The sequence below is a fragment of the Cryptomeria japonica genome, chromosome 4 (genome assembly GCF_030272615.1).
Source record: "Cryptomeria japonica chromosome 4, Sugi_1.0, whole genome shotgun sequence".
Lineage (NCBI taxonomy): Eukaryota > Viridiplantae > Streptophyta > Pinopsida > Cupressales > Cupressaceae > Cryptomeria > Cryptomeria japonica.
Window position 1 is genome coordinate 312,269,818 of NC_081408.1, and position 24,603 is coordinate 312,294,420.

Here is a 24,603-nt window from a genome sequence, read left to right on the forward strand (position 1 = left end):
GAGGATATTCAGAACCAATTTTTTACAAAGAGAAAAGGAAGACCCCTTTGAGGGAGAACAACTCATACCACCACGACAGGAGGATGAAATGGCAAGGTATCATGCTGAAAATCATGGCTTAAACCCAGCCATCCAATGTGACATGTCCTTCACTGAGTATTCTGTATTACGAAATGAAGACAAAAAATGGGCATCAGAGGAGAAGGTTTTGAAAGCAGTCTCAAGACAGTACTCCAGAGCAGATTCTTGGGCAGTAACAACAAAGATCCAACATGCAATATCCTTTGTTAGGAGAAGATGTTTTATTGGTATCTAATGACTGCATGTATCCGCAAAAGATCGATGGAGTCAAAATGGAAAAAGATCACTTAAGATGTGAAATGCCCAAGTTGAATGTGCTTTGGAGGAAAATATTACGGTCAGCCCTAAGTGGGAAATGATAAAACACAAAACTGAAGGTGTTGAGGATGTCTCAATAAATTATCTTTTAGAGAAAGAGGTTGAGCATCTTGTGTATGGACTAAGGTATGAAAACACCTCAAATTTGTTGTTCCCTATGTCACAGTTAATTACATGTCATCATGATATTAGAGAAGGGGATACAATTCATAGTATAGGGAATGTGTACCACTTGATTCAAGTACAACATCATATTTGCATATGGGATCCAGGTGATCTTTGGAGGATCATCACCTTAGGGGAGACGTATTTTGGTGTATATACTTGGTCTATATTAGATGAGCATTGTATGGTGTTTGACAATTCGTGGCTCCCCTTGAGTATGGAGATCTTTGAGCATCCAAACCTGAAGTTGCTTGAGGACAAGCAACATCTTGGAGGGGAGGACTGTGATGTCCCCAAGTGAGCACAGGTGTTTTGTTTGTTTTGCAGCCAGTAATAAAGTGATCTTAAACAATAATTAATTAATAATATTAATGATTTTAAATAATAATTTTAATATTTTTATAATATTAAATAATATTGTTCTTCTGCAACAATTTATTTTGAATAAATATTTTGTCTCTTTGAGGCCGACCTCTCCCAGAATTATATTTTTTATTTCCAGTCTGGCCTGTTGTTATGTTTAGCCTATCACCTATATATATGGTGAAGGTTTCCAACGGGAATCATCTTGATCAGTTCATACAATTCGGAGTTCGCAAAGTGCAGATGCTTTTCTCACCTGGGACAGAAACCTCAGTTAAAGAAGGCTACAGGTAGGATGCAAACCCTTTCTGAGCATATTCCTTTAGAACAGCTTGTGATTAATTTAGGAGGTTGCGGTGCCAATCCTAAATTGCACATCCAAATAGAAGGTTTCACTTGACTATTGGAGCAGATCAGGCTAGATTATGCAGGCAACTAACCTGGTACATAAAATCTGCCAGCAAAGTAATGTAACTGCTCTCTTGAGAGTACAAATCTTGAAATTGAATCTTCTTGAAGTTGTTGTCTGTGGTTTATATTGTCTAGATTGTAATTTGATTCCATAAGACATATTAGAATTATTTTGCAAGTAAACAGTATTGTGGACAGTATCATTTCTGAATTTCTTTGGCACATATCAGTTTACATTGCAGAAATCAGTGGTATTCGAATCATTTTCTGATCAATTCATTTCAGTAATCAGTGTTTGATCCATTCCAGTGGTTAATTAACTAAGATTTAGATAAAAAGTTGAATGCATTCTCTGATCTGAGTAGTTTGGAATGCACATGTCATGGTTTAAGTATTACATGCATGTGTCGGTTTGAAATTGTTAACCTGTCAATAAAGAAAAACCCTAGGCTCATTATAAAGCACTACCTGCCAAATGGGAAAATGACCCAGTCTTCGTCACCACCATAACTCAGTCCAATATGCATTGTGCCCTTAAATACAGAAGGATATGTTTTGCAACATACCAATGAACCAGCCTGGGCTGCACCATGTACTGACTCAACATGTTGGCTGCAAAACATATGTCAGGCCTGGTAGTTACCCAAGTACATGAGAGAACCTATCAATTGTCTATACACAAATAGACCTATTATATCTAAATAAGAATCAACAAATGACTAAATATTTGCTACCACAAGACCCAAGGGCTTGCAATCTATCATCTAAAATCTCATCAAAATCTTGATTACATATTCTCACTGTCTAAGGAAAACTTAACTCAGATTTTTATATTCTTCTAGCCCCAAAACAGTCAGTCCATCAAGCCAATGTCCATATCAAATTCTTTTGCCAACTCTATCTCACACCATTTTATGAGTTTCTTCGAACATCCTATAAGTATTAAATCATCTACATACAAGACTAAAACAAGCAGTTTAAAATGATCAATCAAATGGTAAAAGTTGGAATCTACATCTGTCTAAGTGAAACACAAACTTTAAAAAGGTTCAATGATCTTGGAGTTACATGCATAAAGTGCATATTTCAGACCATAAAATGATCAATCAAATGGTAAAAGTTGGAATCTACATCTGTCTAAGTGAAACACAAACTTTAAAAAGGTTCAATGATCTTGGAGTTACATGCATAAAGTGCATATTTCAGACCATAAAGGACCTTTTTCAATCTCCAACAAAAGTTTCATGCTCTTGCACCTCAAAGCCTCTTGGTTAATTTATGTACACCTCCGCAATCAACCCATCAAGACATGTTCTCTTCACATCCATTAGTTATAAACGCCAAGCAAAGACTACTCCTAAAGACATAATGAATATTATAGAGGTATACCTAGCAATTGGAGCAAAAATCTCGTCATGGTCAACTCCTCCTTTCCAGGAAAACCCTATAGCCACAAACTAGGGTTTTAATTTTCTATGCTGACACTGTCACATGCTTGATCTTGTGTAACCACTTAGAGTCAATTGCTGACTTCCCTTCTAATTGAGGTATTATCTCCCACACACCATTCTTCATTATGGAGTGGTAGTCCAGCATCATGGAATCCTACCAACCTATTGACCTATTGCCTCCTTAAAACTAGAAGGCTAGAAGGCTCTGCATTAATAATAGAAGACACAAGTACCACGTAATTTGGAACATAGGAATTCCAACTAGCTCATGCACCTCCTATAGTGTCTACGTGAACCACTTAAGCTTTCTTGCTAAACTAGATGGAAACGAGGCACCTCTTGCACCTCATCAATTTGACATCTATGCTCATAACTACCTTTCGCTGAGATGGAAAGTTAATTTTGTAAGCTCTCGAGGTCTCGCTATAACCCACAATGAGCACATTTCAAACTAGAACGTTCCAACTTGGTCCTTTTCTCATCAAGGATATCAATGTAAATAGGACAACTGCAAACACCAAGATGTTACTTGAGGCTTCTCGTTGGAGTGATCAACCTCCCATGAGCACAAACAGCTATAAACCTTCACACGAGAAATATATTTCACCAATAGATGAATGAAGTGAGATGTTTTGAAACGTACAAGCACCTCGCTTATGAAGGCAAAAGCAAGAGAGGGAGCATCAATGAGGTGTGAGGGTAGGAAGGGAGCAGGTAACATCCAACCACCCAAGTACAAATACCTATGCACTTAGCAAATATTATATTATGACAACTAATACCTAAGTGGAACTTAAGAATAATGAGTAAATAGTTAATATACTCCAACACCCCCCCTTAAGTGCAACTTAAGGAGAAGATTATAATGCAATATGAGCAAGATGCAATGGATGGAGGACTCAATCACACCCCCCAAGGAATACATACATCATGTATATACAATCAAATATCCCCCCATAGGAAGGACGAAAGGAGACTACATAGCCCCCCCATAATGACCAATAAGTGCTTGAAGGCAAAACACAATCCAATGCCTACAAAGAACACTTCTCCCCTTGGGAAGAAGATAAACCAAGTATAAATGTAGGAATGCTTCCCATTTTGGATAGGGATGAGGAAGTGGAATCCAAATGTAGGAAGATGATGTCTCTAAAATTTGCTCATATGTTGGCAAGACCTTGGAAGATGATCCCACAAACCAATCAAGTACATGCTCAAGACCTTGGAAGATAATGCCAAGAACCAATCAAGTACATGCTCAATCACAATAGAATGTGACAAACAAGGAACCAATGGAAACTGATCTTGAACAAGCTCCAAAGGCAAAGATGGAGTGACAACACTAGTGCCACAACTATCATCAAATAAAAGAGAGAAACCCTGAAATGTTTCTCCCAAATCTGCAAATGATGATTCCATAACCAAAGAACCAATGTATGGCAAATAAGAATCCCAGTTAAGGAAGACAATGATAATCCTATTGATCAAGAATGATGGAAGTCCCTAGTGAAGGCGGATCAACACCTCTGACAAAGAATCAAGAACCTCTGAAGCATCTACAACCTCATCTAAAGTTTCCAAAAACTCTAAAGGATCATAAACATGGGTTATTTGCTCTGAAGACAGAAGAGGCACATCCGAATTGGAAAGAGAATCATCAATAGATGGCGGAGTATCATGAACACCATATACCTCCCAAATGTGAGTCCCAAGAGCATAGGGGCATTCAAAATGAATAAGTGACTCCAAAGTGTCATAAGTGACATTATCAAAAATAAGTCTAAAGACCTTAGCCATAAAAACCTTTACAAATACTATGTTCGAAAGGTGTGCCAAGAACAGGAACTTCATTGTACAAATATGGCAATAAATCATGCTCATTAAAATGAGTGATGATAAAATCATGCCATTGTCTATAGTTCCCTTTCTCCAAAATAATAGAAATATCCATTATAATAATTCTCTAAAATATCACAAAGATAGTACCATACAAACTTCCAAAAAGATAAACCTAATTGGCAGCAAAAAGATGTGGGGCCCAGATGACAAGAGCCGATATATTGACAGTTACACGCACCAAGTCAACTCCACAAGTGCAACTCAAGCAAGTCACCAACAAGCAGGGTCCATAACAACGAGTCAAAGGCACCATAACAATGTGCGCAAAAGGGAGACCACAAGCAGCATGAGCCTTAAGCTCACAATATAGGGTGTGCAAAGCGAGTTATTTAAATAGCCAAAGAGCCCGAGCACAACGCATATGGGATAAAGAAATCCCTCAACTCCCACATAGCACAAGCCCACCACTCCTACAAGAAACACATGTGAGCTCTATAATAGGCAATTGATCAACCACATTGTGTGAGCAATAGCAATGAAGGGAATTGCCAAACCATAGATAAAAGGCCCGATTAGTAGAAACCGCCAATGCCCACAAAGGAGAAATGAGATCAATAAATCCGCAGTTTGCTTACGTCCAATCACATGAGATCGCTGCAAACCAACCACATGAGATCCCAAATGGAAGAGATATTACAGCTTGTAATCCTATGACAAAGCAAAGCACTGGCAAAGGACTCAAGCAAACTTAAAGCTTCTACAATAAAATATCCCTGCCAATGATTGTGAAGGCAATCTGAACCTTGCATAGAACCATGCACAAAAATAATGAACTCGCCTGTGAAATGCAATGCTGGCCATACCAAAACAAATTATTGTGCACCATATATGAATTGACCCAGCCTATAATCAGGCCAATTCGCCAAGGAAGCTCAAGCAGAGTATGAGTGATAAGGAGCAGATCCAATATGAAGACCCGATTCAATGAACAAAGGCAGATAATGCAAATCACCAGACCAAAACACCACCTCTCTAGCCAAGGTAGTTGGCCAAGGAGAAAAAAGATCCCACCTGCCAAATCAAAAGCTTCCCACACAAGTTCGGCAAAGAGGGATTGGGCCTACACTTGGGCTATTACATACAACCTTCAATCAAGAAAAATAACAACTTGTCAAGATCCTCAAGGGTCGAAATTCTCGAAAACCACCAAACACTGCAATGAAGAGAAACAACTAATACAAGTCGACAATACTCACGGCCAAAATAAGATCCCAAAAAATTGTGGGCATAAACAAATTCGGGCTCTCTAGTAAAGCTACGGACCACCAAGATTAGGGTGCAGATACAGGCAAACCGGCCACTACAAACAGAAACAGTCTATATACAAGGTTCCCACACAAGTATATCATCCTAACGATGTGATCAAGGTGTGCAATGGCAAGGTCAATTGACCAAAGATAATATGGGCCTTCCAACAAATCGATGAAGAGTAGCCAAAACCCTAAACCATTAGCTTCAACAAAAGTGAAATCACTACAAGCCAAATAGGAAGGTGTTGACGTGTATTTTGTACACCATCATACACAGAATAAAATACCTAAAGGCATCTTATCCTCTCTTGAATAAAGTCTCTAACTGCTGAAGATTCGCATGAAGGATCAGTTAGGATGACTCCAATGTTCTGGTTAGTAGGGTCTCTACGTGTGGATAAGCACCAGCGGTATGATGTGATTTGTTGTGTCCTCAAGGGGCCTTACACTCCGAAAGTCTTACTAAACTAAAGAAGGTTTCAAAAAATAACAAAAGGATAGGGTTTGCAAGAGGTCTAATCTAATCTAACCCTAAGAATGACTTCATGTGGACAAGACTTGGCAAGATTCTACCAACTTCAATTTCGCCATAAAATAACAACTTAATTGAAATTGGTGCGATCTTCTAAGGTAACGAAATGATTTTCAATGCATCAAAGATCAAAGACACTACCACGAAGGTACATATCCAAGATACAATAATGATTGAAGGTTAAGTGATTCAAATATCTCCAGTTGACCACGCAAGGCGTTCCTACAATCAGCAAGAAGCTAGTGGTATGGAAAGCGAATCCTACCAAAGATCAAGTCTCACACTATGTCCTTCGAATTAACACACTACTTTGATTGAGCATGATTCAAGTAAATTGAACAACCATGAAGATAACCAAGAAAGTTGCAACAAAACACCATAACTTCAATATTTCATTGATTTCAAAGTCATCATATACAACAATTGTTTGAATTCCTTTCCTCAAACTCAATCTTGCTACAAAAGTAAAATTGCTTCTAAACTCTAATCTCTCTAATACATCAAACTTTCTCTCTAATCTCTTAACTATCTCTATTACAAATGAAATGAAAATGAGGGTATAAATAGCATCCTCAATTACAATGAATGGTCCAGATCAAAAGTAGATCAATGGTCAAGATCATGACACCTAAACCCTAATTAGGGTTTGTTACAAAAGTTCCCCTTTTATTGCACAACATTAAATGCATAGCCAATTATAAATTTGGCACGAAAATCTAGGAGACATAGACCAATGACAATTAAGGTGCCATGTCATCTATAACAACCTCTCATCTAGAATCTTATTCCCTTTCCAATGCTCTTTTTTAGCATATGCAATGAATCTTGATACGATTCCCTCGATCTCAGCAATTGGAATCTCGGGAAGATTCTTCATTCTTTCTTCCAAGTGGATGACCTGATCAAATGCATCTAGAAGAGCTACGTCCCATGTAAGTTCAAGTTCCTTAGTCTTTTCGATCAGGAGCATGGTCGCAAACATCTGGTCCTGTTGCTCATCTGTGATATTGACGTCCTTGCAAAAGATGACCTTGATTCTATCTTCCAACTCTTGCAAATCCACATCTGTCTCAACTTCGATCCTCCTGCCAAGAATGGTACGTAGTACCTCAAATACTCTGTCCTGGATCGGGTTGATCACCTCCTCAACATGACTGCACCTAGTACTGATGTCCTCAAAGAGAACTTCCTTCATCTGGAGTAAGGTTGACCACTGAAGTAAACTGTGAGGTCCTCCATCCATAATCTTTTCCTGCGCTAAGACCTTCCTCGATGTTTGTCTAATTACTTTCAAGACAGGAATGATAACGTCCTTGGTATGAGCAAAAGCGGCTACCGTTATCATCAAATTGTGGATGATCTCAAGAACCTGAATAGCCCTATGAATAGTCTTCATCATCCTTGCTGCAAATTCTACGGCAACTGTATGAGATTTATCCATCCAAGTACTCATACGCTGGACCATACTCCTGAATCTCTCTGCCTCACCAATTGATTGAAGGGGAAGTGCCTGTATAGGTGATCTTGCTGGATCCTGACGTCCTAAAGGCTGATTGAGATGGCTGAAATATGTTCTCCATGCACCGACCTCTCTCTCGAGCTTTCTACTCTTCTCCATTTCTTCTCTAAGCTTGTCCTTCAATGCCTCAAAGGAATCTGTGGCATCATCTAGTGTCTGCTCGGCTGTGGATGGACCTAGCTCAAATGTCTCTATATCATATTCCTCTGCTAGGATCTCACCTTCATACTTGTCCACTGCCGGTGTAGCTATCTGCAATTTTCTGGATCCAGTCTCATCTCTAATCATCTTGGACATCTTGGTAGCCTTCCTCTTCTCTGTCACTTCCTGGGAATGTCCAACAAGGCTTTCTAAATCAATCACATTGTCTTCGTCCTCGATCACAATCACCTTTGTTAATCTTTCCTTCAACCAATCTGGGATGGCTGATCTTGTCTCTCTAACCTGTATCTCCTTATGCAATATTTCTTCTTCTCTGTGAGGAGATGTTACCTCGTCATTGTTCTTGTCTTCATGTAGCTCATAATCTTGGAGAGATCCACTTGGTGACCCTTGAGGTACCTGTCCTTCTTTATCATTCTGAACCATCGACTCCATAGACTCCTCCACTTCAAGTGTCCTTTTCTCTTGTCGAGAAGACGTATCGGATGAACGATCTCGGCTGGCCTCTTGTTTCTTCTTGGAAGATTCTCTCTTTCCAGGTCTCTCTTTCCTTTTCGAGCCTCTTGGATGGAGACCGCCTTCACTTGCACTTGGAAGGTTGCCTTCATTTGCAGTTCTGGGATTAGGATTACCTTCGCTTACACTAGCTCCACCTTTGGCTGGCTTCTCTTCCAAAGTGAAAGTCATAGCTATGCCTTGCTCTCTCAACTTCTGATGCTGCACATCAACCCATCTGCGAGTACAAGACAAGACTGGAGCCATCAAAGCATCTAGATCCACGACCTCGGGCTCATTCCAATCTAACCTTACTGATTTGCTTTCTCGATCATAGGATGACTGGAGATGCCTGCCACTGTCCTGTGCTTGGTCGGCCACTCTGTAAATCTTGCATTTCCTGATGAAATCCAAAGGCAATCTAGAATGCATCTTTCTTTTCACTTCAAGATCGTCTAAGAGATTCATCATAAAATCTTCTATCTGAAATTCATGCTTAAACTTCCTACCGACTGTCTCCTCTATATATCCATGTGGATCAAAGCTTTCCCTCAAAGCAAAGAATGAAAAAAAATACAAAGCTAACTCCTTCTCTGCGTCATCCATGGCTAAAGCATTAGGACATACCTCAACTGAATTGCCTAATATGATAGGTACCGGAACTCCATTTCCATGTCTGTGTCTGAATGCCTTCGCATAAGCTGCCAACTGTCTTGTTACCTCAAGTAACACAATTCTGTCTGTCGGATATCTTGGCAACATGTATGGAGGTGAAGGACATCCATGAACTCTGATATAAGTAAACTTCGGAAATTGGATAAACCAAGCACCGTACCTCTTTACTAGTTCCTATGCATCCTGAGATAATCTGTTGTGAATCCCACCTTGCAACGTCCTTGTGATGTTCATCGTGAAGGTATCATTAACTAACTTGTAGTTGCTTCCTAGCGGATGATGCAAGTGAACATAGGAATCACAAACTCTGACCTCGCCGGGTCCTCTTCCAATCACTCCTCTGTGAGGTAGTCCTGCGTACTCGAAGCTCCTGATCAAGGCATAGATGACGTATGAACTCATGTGGAAGGACTTGGTAGCTTTGAGTCTCCTCAACTGTACGTCCAAGCAATGGCTAATCATTCTAGCCCAATGAATTGTTCCTTTACCCTGAACTATCACCTGGATGAAGTAGAACATCCACTTTTCAAAGTAAAAAGCTTGAGGTGCACCTGTGACTCGGTTGAGCATTGTAATCAAATCTCTGTACTCCTCCTGGAAATCAATCCTGTGTGGTGTGTTCGGTACCTTGCTCAGGCGAGGACGACTCTTGAGCAACCAGTTCTTGTTAATGATGCTTAGGCAAGCATCTGGATCATCTTCATATATTGACCTGGCTCCTTCTATGCTCTTGTAGACCATATCTCTGTGCTCTGGAAGATGGAAAGCCTCACTTATAGCTTCCTCTGAAAGATAAGCTAAAGTGTTTCCTTCCTTGGACACGATCGTTCTGGATTGAGGATCATAATGACGAGCACACTCGATCATCAACTCATGACACTATACTGCTGGAGGGAAGCCGCCCGCCTTAATGATGCCACTTTCAATTATCCTCCAGGCGACAGGTGATGGCTTGCCAATGTAAGGGACATCTCGAAACTTCTTCGTGCTGAAGTTGCCCTAGTAAGTATCTCCAACGTTGCTCCACTTCGACACGATCTTGGTCTCCACTTCTTCGGTCTTTTGATCTTCCTTCATGAGAGCTGGACGACTGGTGGATGCTCCCGCCTTCGGGGTTGCCATACCTACACAACATTTCATAATAAGTAACTAGATATTGCAATGCATAACATAGATTAGATTAATTTTAGGAAACTTCATGATAAGTCCTTGAGTTATCATTTCCTAAAAACGATTGAGCAACTGGAATTCAAAATTTCAAAATTCAAAACTTAAGCATGACGATCAACATTCAAAATCAAAACAATAAAACCATATCGCCATACCTCACTAGAGAGCTAACTCTAGAATGCAAAATAGAGGAATTCGCCTAGGAAAAATTAACGTTAGATAGTCTTTTCCACGTGATCTTCAAGCAAACGTCCTTCTTATCAACTTCGCCACCCTTGGAGTCTTTGACGTATTCTTCAATGTCTTTGGCAAGTTCGCTTAAATGGAAACTAAGGTTCGCACGTACTCTCCTTTGATAACGTTTCGCACCACCTTGCTTGAAATGAAATTCGCACCACCTTGAATACAATTCGCACTTCTCCTTTGTCTTCCTCAAATCGCATGAAAAAATGATTAAACGATGATGTGAAAATGAAATCTTTCACCTCCCTTTTATAAGCGCTCACCTCTCACAATTACCTTAGGCCGACTTTGTAAAAAATAAGGTAATTAAAACGATTTTTAAATAAATAATAAAGGCCGACCTTTCAATCCAAGCGCTCCATTTGATTTTTAATTAATTAATAATTAATTATTAAATGCCTTTGTTTTTTAATTTAACAAATTCGATTTTTTTACAAGGCAAAAATAATTAATTAATATCTTGCGCAAATTTTAAATGCTAATTTAATTGAATTTTCAAACTTTATCGATTTTAGCATTTAAATAAATTCAAAAATGTTTGAGCGCCCAAAATTTGAAAATGGAAAAGTGCAAACCTCATCGCCCTGGTCCCTGACTGAGGGACAGGAGCGAAATTTCAATTTGGTCTTGATTCTTGTGCTTTTGACGTTCAAAGTCTCCATGCTTACGTTGCAACTGGCGTTTTTGCTATGAATTTCGAACTTGGGTGACTTGACTTTGCAAATGAGTGCCTCTTGAGGTAATATCGCTCTGGTCCCTTGGAGAGGGACAGGAGCGATCCCTATGTTCTTACTTGAAATTCTTCGTTCTTGATTTTAACTCCTCGTTCATTGCCTTCCAAACAACGTTTTAAACCCTTTGCAACTTTGTTTTGACATGATCTTCGAAGGATAACAAGTATTTTAGCAAATATCGCCCTGGTCCCTTGGTGAGGGACAGGAGCGATCTTGGTGTTTCTCTCCTTGATCTCGCTTCTTTAATCGCCAATCCTCTTTATAAGGCGAAAAATAACATCACTTCTTCATTCTACGCTTGTTTCGCTTAACTTCTACAAGGCATATTCGATGTTTAGAAAATTATCGCCCTAGTCCCTTGGTGAGGGACAAGAGCGATCTTAGTGCTCTAGCCAACATTCTTCGTACTTAACCTTTAACTTCTCGTTCATTGCCTTCCAAACGACGATCTTGATCTTGTGCAACCTTGCTTTGACATGCTTTTGAAGGAAAATGAAGGATTTAATGAAAATCGCTCTGGTCCTTGCCTGAAGGACAGGAGCGAACTTCAACGTCTTAAGCTCATGCTTGCTTTCATCAACTTGCTATTGCTTTCATCGTGTAAAATGAAGTCCTTTGGTCCTTCCTGGCCACTTGATACGCGATCAACTTTCAAAATCTAAGCCCTCATGAAAATTTCGCTCTGGTCCCTGCCTGAGGGACAGGAGCGAACTAGGGTATTTAGTGCAAAATCTTCATCATACTAACTTGCAATTATCTTCAAAGTGCAAAACAATATCCTTTACTTTCTTTCAAACATTCAAAATGTGAATAGCAACCCAAATTTAGCCTCATTTGAATACTTTCGCTCTGGTCCCTGCCTGAGGGACAGGAGCGAATTGGGTGTCTTGGTGTAATTCCTTCAACATTGGCGACCTTGGACACTTCGTTCTTCATTGAGATGCCTTAAAACGTCCTCACCACCTTGTACTTCGTCTTGGATTGTCTTGAACTTGGAGGAAAGGCAATATAACCATCATATCGCCCTGGTCCCTGACTGAGGGACAAGAGCGATCTTGCTCTTGTAGGCTTCATCTCACTTTGCTAACTTCAAAAATTATCTTCAATGGTCTTGTAGTGCTCCGCTTCACCCATCCATGCCTTGGAATTTGCTCTTACTTGGCAAGAAATTTGTCTAAGGTAAAAATCGCTCTGGTCCCTGACTGAAGGACAGGAGCGAACTTAGGCATTTGGGTCCTTTGTAGATGTTTGGTAATCTTCAATTTGTCTTCAACGAGTTCAATTCACCTCCTTTCTTGCCTTCAAACATAAAACTTGCTTGATCTTTGCCTAAGACATGCCTTATGAAGAATTTCGCTCTGGTCCCTGGGAGAGGGACGGGAGCTACAATGGATTTCGCCCTAGTCCCTGACTGAGGGACAGGAGCGATCTTGGCATTCTAGTCCACTTTTCTTCATGTTTGGCCTTCAAATTATATTCATCTGGTAAAATGCACTCCCTTGGATCTCTCCAAATCGTCGAGTTGTTAAAATCCTGCAAGGACGAGGTGATGTTTGATTTTAAGCTCCGGTCCTTCACTGAGGGACAGGAGCGATTTTGCTTCCTGAGGCATTTCTGTGTTCGTGAAATTCTTCAATTTATATTCAACGGAAAGATCACGCCTTTCTTTACCATTTCCATTCGAAAAATCATCTTGATCCTGCAGAGATAGTAAGATTTTTGAAAACGAGCTCCGGTCCTTCACTGAGGGACAGGAGCGATTTTGCTCCTACAGGCCAAAATATCATGATTTCACAAGTTTAATCACTTCACAAGGCAAAAACAAATCATTCCCCATGCCCAGGATCAAAAATCAAAAAACTCAAAATTTGGTCAAAATTACTCATTTGGACAAAATTCACAATTTCATCATTCACACTTAGACAAATTAAGACTCTGCACTCAAAATTCCAATTGAAAATAGACCATTCTGGCGAATTCATTCCATTCAAAATTGCATCCTACAAAAGGAAGCTTAAAAAGCTCTCAAGACTGACTGGACTCTAGCCTGAAAAGACAGTAACGGAAACCCTAAGGCTTGACCCTAAATCCAGACAACTAACGAACTACCAAAACCCTAAAAAGCAAAGCGAAAGGCGAGCAAAAACGAGCAGAAAGAGGGGGTCCCCATTTTAAATGGGGCGATGTGTGAAATGGTCACAACAGAAGGGAACACTATAATTAACAATTGATCAGCGAAGCCTGCAAAGAACAATAAGATCTGCAGGCAATGAAAAAGCTGGAACAATCTAAGCAGAGTTGCCGGAAACTCCTTTGTCCCTCCCCGAGAATGCGTTTCCCTGTATCCGTTCCCGTTTCTGAAACGGATACGTATCCGATACAGCCCAGATACACGTCGAATATTGCACCCACGCATGCCCAAAAATCCTAGATTTTTAACCATTCTAAATACTAATGTGATTTGATTTTAAAAAAAATTGACGTGAATCTTCCTAAATTTAATTTTTAAAAACTTCATTAATGCATTTTTTTTTTAAAATGGTATTAACAAAACCTACACCAAATGAGAAAGACAAATGAAATGTGTTTCTATTTCAATGACCCATTTTTTGGGTTATCTTCCAATGCAACTCTTCTATTTTTGCATATTGTAAAATGTTAAATCAACTTATCATTATTTATGTAGAAATTATGTGTCTATGTTGCATTTGAAGTAATGAAAATCTCCTCGAATAACTTAGAAAATTGTGTTAAATATATGTGTACGTGTTTTTTATGAATGACGTGTCCAGCCATATCCATATTGGGGGTCTTAAAAAATAGCCATATCCGTATCCGATACTGTATCCGTGTCCATGCAACTTTGGATCTAAGAGATAAGTTGCAAAGAGAGAGCGGCCAGAAGGGTTGTGAGAAAGGTAAGCACAAGCGAGGAGCCACTAAAACCACGAGCCAAATGTGCACGGATCACCGATATCTACAAACAATCAAGGAGCAACCTGCAACAATAAAGAGATGCCGAGACTCCAAACAGCCAATGATGATGCCCAAGCCAATTTTGAAACCCCTGAATGTGAAAACTTAATAAAAGCCCACACGAGAAGACCACTAGCAATAAGTGAATGCGTCTGCCACAAATGAAATACAAGCTCCCAATATGACCACTAATAGCAAAACACCCAAGCCACGGCAAAACAAATCCATCCAAATATAAGCAGATAAAAAAACTATTGGCATAGGCAAAATTAAAAAAATTCTTTAAAAAAATTTCAAACACCTACAACCGAAAAATCACCAAGAAGAAACCAAAATATGCAGTTAATTTAGCGCAATGAAATGCATCAATTGCAGACCAAAACTTCCTTAAATCTGACCTCAAAAGATTGATGAAAATTCTCATGAACGAATGGAGTTGCTGGATGACGGCTCTAATACCAGGTTGGAGTGATCAACCTCCCAAGAGCAAAAACAGCTATAAACATTTATACAAGAGATATATTTTGGAACCCTTGAATGTGAAAACTTAATAAAAGCCCACACAAGAAGACCACTAGCAATAAGTGAATGTGTCTGCCTCAAATGAAATACAGGCTCCCAATATGACCACTAATAGCAAATCACCCAAGCAGCGGCAAAACAAATCCGTTCAAATATGAGCAGATCAAAAAACTATTTGCGTAGGCGAAATTAAAAAATTTCTTAAAAAAAATTCAAACGCCTACAACCAAAAAATCACCAGGAAGAAACCAAGATATGCGGTTAATTCAGCGCAATGAAATGCACCAATTGCAGACCAAAACTTCCTAAATCTGACCTCAAAATAGAATGATGAAAATTCTCAAGAATGAAAGGAGTTGCTGGATGACGGCTCTAATACCATGTTGGAGTGATCAACCTCCCAAGAGCAAAAACAGCTATAAATCTTCACACAAGAGAGATATATTTCACCAATAGATAAATGAATTGAGATGTTTTGAAGTGTATAAGCGCCTTGCTTATAAAGGCAAATGCGAGAAAAGGAGCACCAATGAGGTGAAAGGGTAGGGAGGGAGTAGGTAACATCCAACTACCCAAGTACAAATACCTATGCACTTAGGAAATATTAAATTAAGACAACTAATACCTAAGTGGAACTTAAGCATAATGAGTAACTAATTAATTTACTCCAACAATTCTCGCCTATGAATGCCACCTCTAGTGTCTTTTTCTTGAACACTTTATGATGAAACCTATTAAGAATATAGAAAGCTACAAGACATGGTTCTTCCCAGAGGCACTTGGGTACATCTAGACCATGGATCATAGATTTGGCTCTCTCTATGATGGACCTATTCTTCTTCTTTGCAACTTCATTTTTTTAAGAGTTGTATGGAACTATAGCACCTTCTTGATTCCTACTTCCCTACCAAAAGAGTCAAACTCCTTGGAGGTATACTCCCCTCCATTTTGAGAATTTAATACCTTAATATTCTTTCTTTTTCATTCTCTATAAGAGGCCTTAAATGCTTGAAACTATCCAAGGCTTCATCCCTGGTCTTCATGAAGTAAATCTAGGATTTCCTTAAGGAATCATCAATAAAAAATACATAGTAAATGCTACCTAATAAAGAAGCTGAAGACATGGGTCCATTTACATCTGAGTGGATTAAATCAAGAATCTATTTTTATCAATGTTTAATGCAAGGAAAAACAACCTTCAAATACTTGTTGAGTGCACAACCCTTGCATATTCTTTTCTTCTCAACATTGAAGTCAAGCATTCCCTACAACACATCCTTCAAGATTGGCAACATTCCATAGTGCAAGGGACCTAATCTTTTGTGCCAAAGCTCAAAAATTTGTCTCTATCATGCACTAGGGCTCTCATAGGATCTCCTTCCAACTTATATAGCTCATCCTCTTAAACAATCTAGCCAACAATGACCAAGATCCATTCACCTCTTCCAAATGAGAACTTGTTGACCATCAAACCCAGCCATACATGTGAGATCTGTCAATAGTGAAACTAAAAGTAGATTCCAACCTATATCGACCATCCTCTTGAAAACTCTAGCTAACAATGACCAAGATCCGCCCCACGTCTTCCAAATGAGAACTTGGTGATCATGTAGCATGGCCACTGCAATTCAAGAAGGAAAATGTAAAACTACAGCAAGCAAATAAGATGGATCAACCTGCCCAGAATTGTGAATGAGCATGCAATGTAATAGGTTTAATGCCAAGAATTTGTCCCAAACCTTGAAATGAGTAATGAGTTTTCCATGAACCCCTGGGCCTACATATATAAAGTGTTCACTTAATAGGAAGGTCCATTAATCCTTAACAAGAGGAAGGGTAGAAAGTTCCTGCAAAAGAAGATTTCAGCCTTGCACCCTTTGTGAAGCAGTTTAAACTCTGAATTCTGTAATGCCATTTTTTCAGTTATACTATTGCAATCTTCCCATCCAATCTAAATTTTGCTTCTGCATATATTGTGTGTTATTTGTTGCTGCTTAATTACACTGCCCTTAGTTGGGTACTCTAACCTTGGCACTGCATCACCAAGGGAATATGAGTTCCTTTAAATAGGATCAACCCCTTTCTTGCAGAGTGGGTAAGAATCTATAAGAACCACTGCAGGTAAGAATCTAAAGGAGAGACTTCTCATATAGGGACTACTGCAGATAAGCACTTCTGCACTGTGCAGGTACCAAAAAAAACAAAAATCCCACTGTGCAGGTACAGATCAATATTTTTTTTATTGCACAGTTGAGACTCAATATATATGTATCCTACTAAAATATTGAGATTGGTGAGGAGTTCCTAATCACAAATAACATCCAATCTAGCGCACAGTATCTAGTCCTTTACAAGCTAATTATCACAAAAAGCATCATTTGTAATTGTCGGATATCAATATCAAATACTCACAGGAACACAAGCACATAAACATTTTTGCCAAAATTTACTTCACCAATCCTCCATTTGATACAAGAGTCTACTATGGCTTTCACAAAACCAAGATTAAAACAATGCAAGTTAATCTTCCCAATGAAAAACTTCAAATTCCAATCCAGAAAGGATTTGACTGGCGTGTATCCTAAACAAAACCAAAAACCTATCAGACTCACTAATTACAAGAATAGCAAAATGTCCAACAAAAACTATAAGTTTAATAAGATTCCCCATTTTCTAGAAAAAGAAGTTCCCTGCCATAATGAGCATTCAATGATGGATAATCCTCCTCTATGTTTACCTCTTCTTCCACTTACCAACCACCCACTCTTCTCCCCATAAATTAAACTCTTCCAAAGTATATCATAACAGCATAGATTCCAGCTCAAGGGCATGCACTATGGCTTCTCCCAAGGCTTAATGTAATGTCCCCTTTGTTGCAAGGTGTGCGCCCTTGGTCTCCTTGTGCTGTGCAGCGCAGAGCTCGGGTTTGTGACATGGCTTAACCGCCTCCTGTGGATTCTATAAGTCTAGTGGTTGTATCGAGCATTAACAGGTCGATCTTTTGGTGCAACGGCAACCACACTTGTAACAAGTGGTATCAGAGCTTGGTCACAGGTTCAAACCCCTCGCTTGCACTAGGAGGGAATTGTTGCAAGGTGTGCACCCTTGGTCTCCTTGTGCTGTGCAGCGCAACGCTCGAATTTGTGACATGGCTTAACCGCCTCCTATGGATTCTATAAGTCTAGTGGTTATATCAGGCATTAATAGGTCGATCTTTTGGTGCAACGGCAACCACACTTGTAACACCCTTTTGGGATATACCTGATTTTTGCCCAAAAATAGCAATTCCAAAAAAAAAAAGGATTTAAAAAGAGTATTCTATAAATAAATTACATAACAGCAAGTAAATTTACAGCAATTTATAATTAATTAACATTATGCAGTATGATCATAAACAATCCCTATTGAAATCCACAACAGCCAATCATATTAGGAATTGATGGGAAAACACTGTAGGACACCCGGAGACTATTCCTCACAACTAAGCCCAAGAACACAGAACGACCAACCAAGTCAATTCAATCCCTTGGCCCACAAGCTAACCAACTTGGGGTGGGCTACTTAATAGAGGGAAGGACGCCGAGATACTAGTTCCTCACAACTAAGCCCAAGAGTGCAGAACGATCAATCAAGTCAATTCAACCCCTTGGCCCACAAGGTAACCAACTTGGGGTGGGCTACTTAATTGAGGGAACTCATACTGCTGCACCTCCCTGCCACGTTTCCTCACTAATCCTAAGATTCTTGACGAATTGGCAATCACTCCCTTGAATAATCTTATTTAAGGATTCTTGAGAGACTTGCTAAAATTATACATGTCTATGTATATTGCTGGTTACTTTCCGGACTTTCCTGAATAAATGGACAATCCTCTTGATTGATCCTTTATTAATGATCTGGATTGCTAATCTGTTCCTATTCCCAATCGATTCCCCTATATATGTCAGCAAAATATAATGTTGCATTCATATGCTCATATCACATTTCCATACATAAACTTACTAAACTCAGGCTGATAATATTAGATCAGATTCTGCTCTTATTCGCCTTATTTTCTGATTTAACTCGGGTCTCATAATTCTTATTCCTCGTTTCTACTTCATCCATTTTTAATCTGATTGCAGATCCTTCACATTTATTTCTGATCTAAATCTGCTCTAGATCTGCTCTAATTCAAATGATTTACATTGTATCCCTTACCTTCCTCCTTATCTCCAACTTGCCCTCCTTTTATACCACATCATACCTCTTCTTTAAGGGAGGCAATCTTTCACAAGAAGTCGATCACCTTTGCAATTAATAATTTTTTTTTTAAAGTCTCAAAGGGGCGACCATATGGAAAGAGATGTCCCTACCAAGGAATGTGCTACAACATGAGGGGGGTCGGCCTTTCATACAAATTAAAATGTAATAATCACTTCTGGGGTCAGCCTCTATTCAAATTAAAATGTAATAAATATTTTGACAATCAGAGCATGGTCAGCCTAAAAGAGAAGTAATTCCTCTCCAAGAAGTCGGCCCAATGATAATAATAATAATTTCATTATTATGTATTGAATTTCAATGCCAAGATAATAAAGTCGACCAAGATTTATATTGAATGCTCTTCACATAGCGTTGTTTACACACGGCAATTTAGGGGCCTTTGGCCTTAATGATTTACTTCAGACTTCTTTTGTAATGGGGGGTCATGACACTTAACAACCGTTGTTCTAACTTATTACCATTGGAATTGTTGGCATCTGCTTGTCAAATTAAGTGCTGAGCATTGAGTACAATGCTAATTCAAGTAAACATCTAAAGAAACCCAATCCAAGAATCCCTCTCTTGAGCAACAAAAATGGATGACAGCAGTAACAATATTCTTTATGGGAAGCACTTTGAATCAAGTTCAGGAGCCCACTCCCTCAACTTGCCAAAGGAAACCCCTGATTTGTCACTGATGACTACATATAATTTTTGAAGGCATGGTATTGATCCATATATTGAAGAGCTTCACCAGACAGAAGGTTTTTTCATGTAAGCCATTAGAGATCACTGTCTACCAGACCAAATTTGACCCTTGAAAACAATAATATACTCTGCTAGAGCATCCATTACTCCAGTAAACAATATTATACTCTTCTAAAGCATTCTTTATTTCTTCTAATTCAGTATGGTTCAGTCAAATGTACTAATGTCCTACTTCATCACTTTTTACTATCTTCTCTGCCCTGTGCCCATAAAGGCCTCTCTAATGGTGGTATAGCAGTGGCTAAGTTCCAGCAGAAACCACCACTTCTGTTGCTTATATGTCTATGCAGGCCATCACTCAAACCCAATTTCACATACAATCAACAAAATATGAAGAATGAGAAACTAAAACTAAAAAATGTTCTAGACATACTCTTATGGGAACCAGGAACTGATGGCATAGTCAGAAACAAAGGAAAGTTATAAAACAGTTCAACTACAAAACATGAAGCAGCATAGTATAATCCACTCAATACTGCAACTACAACTTAGCTGCAAAGCAACAACCAAACTATTTTTAGTCTAGACTCTAAGTAAATGAAAATCTATGCAAGATTATAGCGACCATAAACAATTCAACCTGCAATTTAAAGTTCATTTGACTGTCCTGCATATTTAGAATTCATTTGGCTGTCCTGCATATTTGGAGTTCATTTGCTTGTGCAATGTAGAGAATTATTCACTGAAATAAGAAAAAGTTCCCTAAATTGATCAAACTGATTGAAAGGAATGATTCTTATAGGATAAAGTGATAAACCCTATGAGAAAGTTTCTTGAGAATCTCTCAAAGTTAACAGAAGCATGCTAAAAAGTCTCAAAAAGATCTGCCACTTTTATGGGAACTTGAAGCTAAGAAACTTCAAGTTCAGCTTAACCACTTCTAAATACAAAAGCGTTTTAATCAGTTAAGGTCACAACTAACTAGAATAACCAGAGATGGACCTAAATACACATTGGTTTGGCAGCTCAAAATTGTGAATATGTATAAAAAAACGCTTCAAAACTCAGAGCCAGAAGAGTCTATTGGCTGCCGATTACTATTTATTGTTTCACATATGGGTGTTACTTATGAAGGTGATCTTCAAGTTCACAGAGTCTTTAATTGTGTGGATGTCACCTAATAGCCCCTTTTACATAAAGCTAGAAACTTGATTTAGTGCTAAGTCATTGCTAAGTTTGTAAAAGAAGCTACTTCATAGATTCAAAACAAACATCAAATAGCTGGTGAAGAAAGTTCACTAAATAAGATGGTTTCAAATTTCATTTCTGACAATTTGTGCCAAAAAATGATTTAGACATGAGGCAAGAGTATTGTGTGTCTTTTCAAATAACAGATGCAACTCAACCTGTATGCCAAGTAGAGGGCAAGTAACAAAGCTGTATCTTCAAACAATTCAACGAACCAGCACCTTTCTGACTTTGTTTGATTTGAAAAGATGGTCTGATTTCTCTCTCTATTGGTTACGAAAAAAATTGGTAATGGGTTCGAAATTATAAATTTGAGAGAGCATGCAATGATTATAAATATATACATAATGTCCTCTCTTCAAACAAGTATGCAGCCTCGAGGTTAGAAAACAATGTGCCACTGCAAGAAAAATATAAATGACAGTAACAAATAAACAAGATATAAAGCCAAAAAAGTTCATCAAATAGGAGAGACGCAAGATTCTTAAGAACAAAAAAGAAATTCAAATGAGTTTGCAACCTTAAACAGGAAAGCCATGATTTAATGCAGAAATTCCATGGTTAAATGCATAGGTCATTTGTTATGCACAAATATCTCATTAAACCCATTTTTAAGTGCTCTCCGCACCTGTAACATTGTAAGCTGTGCTGAAAGAGTAGTTGCTTCCGTCTGAAGTGTTTGAACTTTTCTTTCTAGCTCTGATATATAGCGCATCTTCCTCTCTTTTGATCGAACGGCTGATTGTCGATTTGCCAATATCCTGAGTGGAAATTAAATCCAAAATTTATTTTTAAAAAAGAATATTCTGCACCAAAAAATATGCTTAAAATAAGGAAATCTTGCATTGGAGTTGGACCAATAGTGCATTGGAACAATAAACAACGCTGCAAATGCTTTGCAACAAAGTTATGTGCATTCCAAGAAAACAAATATAGAAGGAAATAATTCTTCTATTCACTATCTTTCCGAATTCATATACATGAGGATAGACTTGCTGGCTTGGTATGCAAAATCTAAACCTCACTAAATGCTTCGAGAAGGATTGGTCAACATCGAGCCTGCAGAAATTCTTTTCACTGGGATTCCAACTAAAAAGTGGAGAGTTAACAGTGTTAGAAGCATACCTTTTAGCACGTTTGGGATCAAGTAGTGCAAGTTCTGCAAGTTTATTTGCAGCCATTGCTTTCTTTGTCTCAAATGACTCTGAGGACAGACGATCAGTTTGCAAGGAAGTTGAACCGTCCATGGAATTGCTATGACGATGACGAGGACGACTAGGCCCTGAAGAGCCAAGATTCCCTTGTGTTCCCCCCAAGTTGCCTTCAAATCCTGAAAACGCAGCATCAACAGAAAGACTTCTTGAATGATGTGGAACAGGATTATTATAAGTGCTAGAGGAAGGCTTAAATTCTTCTTGTGCTGCCGGTGGTCCTGCTGCAGAATTGGATGGCTCTCCTAAAGAGTTGAGTTTCTCCAAGTCCATGTACATGGAAATTAAATCCTCTGCACCATCATCAGATAGATTGGGTGCATCAAAACCAGTGAAACCAAGATCAGCGTCAAACATAATATCGTCTGGCAATCGAAAGCCAATATCAGATTGAGCCCTACGATGCCCTCCTCTCCGAGGGGGAACCTCCGGCATCTGATTCACATCCGTGCTGAATTGCTGCATTGAACCTAAAGTCCTCGCGGGCACCGTTACTGATGAGTTCACTGGCTCTTGCATACACACGTCCATGGACGTTGAATTAGCAGAGGAGTCCGACAGAGCTGGGGTTGCTTCTCTTTTTATTGTGAATGCATTGCTGGGGGATGGATACCCTACATACCTGGATTGTTGAATCTGCTGTGGCTGAGAGGGGTTGATGGGTGAATTAACTGTTGATTTTTTGGGTCCATTGGTGGTAGCTATATCCATTTGCAAACGCTCTACAAATGCCTCGTATCCACCTCCTAACCCTTCCATTTGAGGACAGTTTCTGTTTATGGGCGTAGCAGAATTGAACACTCGACCTACTGATTGTTCCAAGTCAACACAGGTTCTGCTTGCTAGAGTGAGGACTATCACAAAATTATTCTACTCTCTGAAACAATTTGTAACATCTGGAATCTGGCATCTGAAACAGAATTGAACACTTATACCTGCTATTGTTTGAGCTTAGCTTTTGGGTGAGACGGAGGAATTTTTATTGACCTACTCTAACGTCTAAAACGACTTCTGACATGTGGCGTCGAAGACAAATTGAACAGCAGGACTGAAATTTATCTACCCTAGCCCAAAAAAAAATGTAAGACTTTTAAACTGAGCAACAAACCACTTGGTAGCCAATTCTAAAATCTAAACAATTTGTGGGTATGTAGGGAACTGAGCGAGAAACCTAGGTTGATCTGCTCTGAGGAGAAAATTTACCAGTTAACTACTTATTTTCTTAGCCAAACGTCTGAAACAACTTGTGGGTATATAGGAAATGAAACAGCAGACCTGATTTGTAGACTCTATTTAATCTTTATTAAGAAAATTACCCCCTCTGTAAACAAATGCAATCCTGGCGTAAACATGTTCTTCCAGATCTCGAGATCTTCATTCACATCGAAACATATCAGGTTTTGCCAGCGCTGAAAAGGAGGTAGTTGCAAGTAGCAAGTCCGTAAACCTGAGATTTCGTGCCCAGAAAAAAATCCGTCAACATCTTTTGAAAGACCATAGAAGCTGCATGATTTTGCTTTGAAATGATAACTCTGAAACCGTTAAAAAAAAGTTCTAGTGGTAGTCATTTTACAATTTTTGCATTCTCCAAAAAAGTCCCAAAATCCTTCAGAATCATCATCAAGTCAAACTCGCCGGATATGACAGGGGATTACCACAACAAACTTTTATCAAAAAGAAATTTGTCTGAATTTTAGGTTATAATTTTATATTTTCAAGCACATGAAGCCAGGGAAGCCACATGGAGGGGAACTGCTACGACTTACCGACCACCTCTTAAGTTGTTCGCCTCTTTATAATTTTATAAAGAAACAAACTTTTTTTTTAAGGTTGAAGGAAGGTGAAAAAGGGCACAAAAGAAATGGGAGGAAGAATTTGTGTCTTTTGTACAAGTCTTGTCATTACAATTAGTAAATATTCTATTTTAGATTTTAAAGTTTACAATGACATGTAAATTAATTATACTTACATTTTAGTAATGATGTTTTTTACAATATTTATTTAAAGAGATGATTGAGATTAAGGGAGAGTTCATCATCAAATTAAATAATTTGATAGCAACATTTCAAAAAATATTGTAATAGGATATGCTATCATATATGTTATTTTTTATTTCATGAATATTTAAATATAGTAATTTATAGGTCCAAGGTTCAACTCTCGTCGGTTAGGTTTACCTAGCGGATGGGTTATTTGAGCTCACTCAATCATCCATCAAGGTATTC

General features: G+C 38.7%; 1 protein-coding gene across 2 annotated transcripts in view; it reads right to left on the bottom strand.

The window, feature by feature from the left end:
- The window catches only part of LOC131043412 (transcription factor RF2b), a 60,615-nt gene extending 36,445 nt beyond the window's left edge, over positions 1 to 24,170 (bottom strand). The window contains exons 1-3 of one of the 2 annotated variants that reach the window (XM_057976617.2): positions 23,952 to 24,157; positions 22,293 to 23,825; positions 21,796 to 21,928 (exon numbers count right to left, since the gene is read on the bottom strand). In XM_057976617.2, the coding sequence (XP_057832600.1) occupies positions 21,796 to 21,928; positions 22,293 to 23,137 (978 nt within the window). In that variant the 5' untranslated portion in view covers positions 23,138 to 23,825; positions 23,952 to 24,157. Of the gene's footprint in view, positions 1 to 21,795; positions 21,929 to 22,292 lie in introns of both variants that reach the window. The other variant, XM_057976610.2, reaches the window with a different exon arrangement.
- Positions 24,171 to 24,603: the final 433 nt, after the last annotated feature.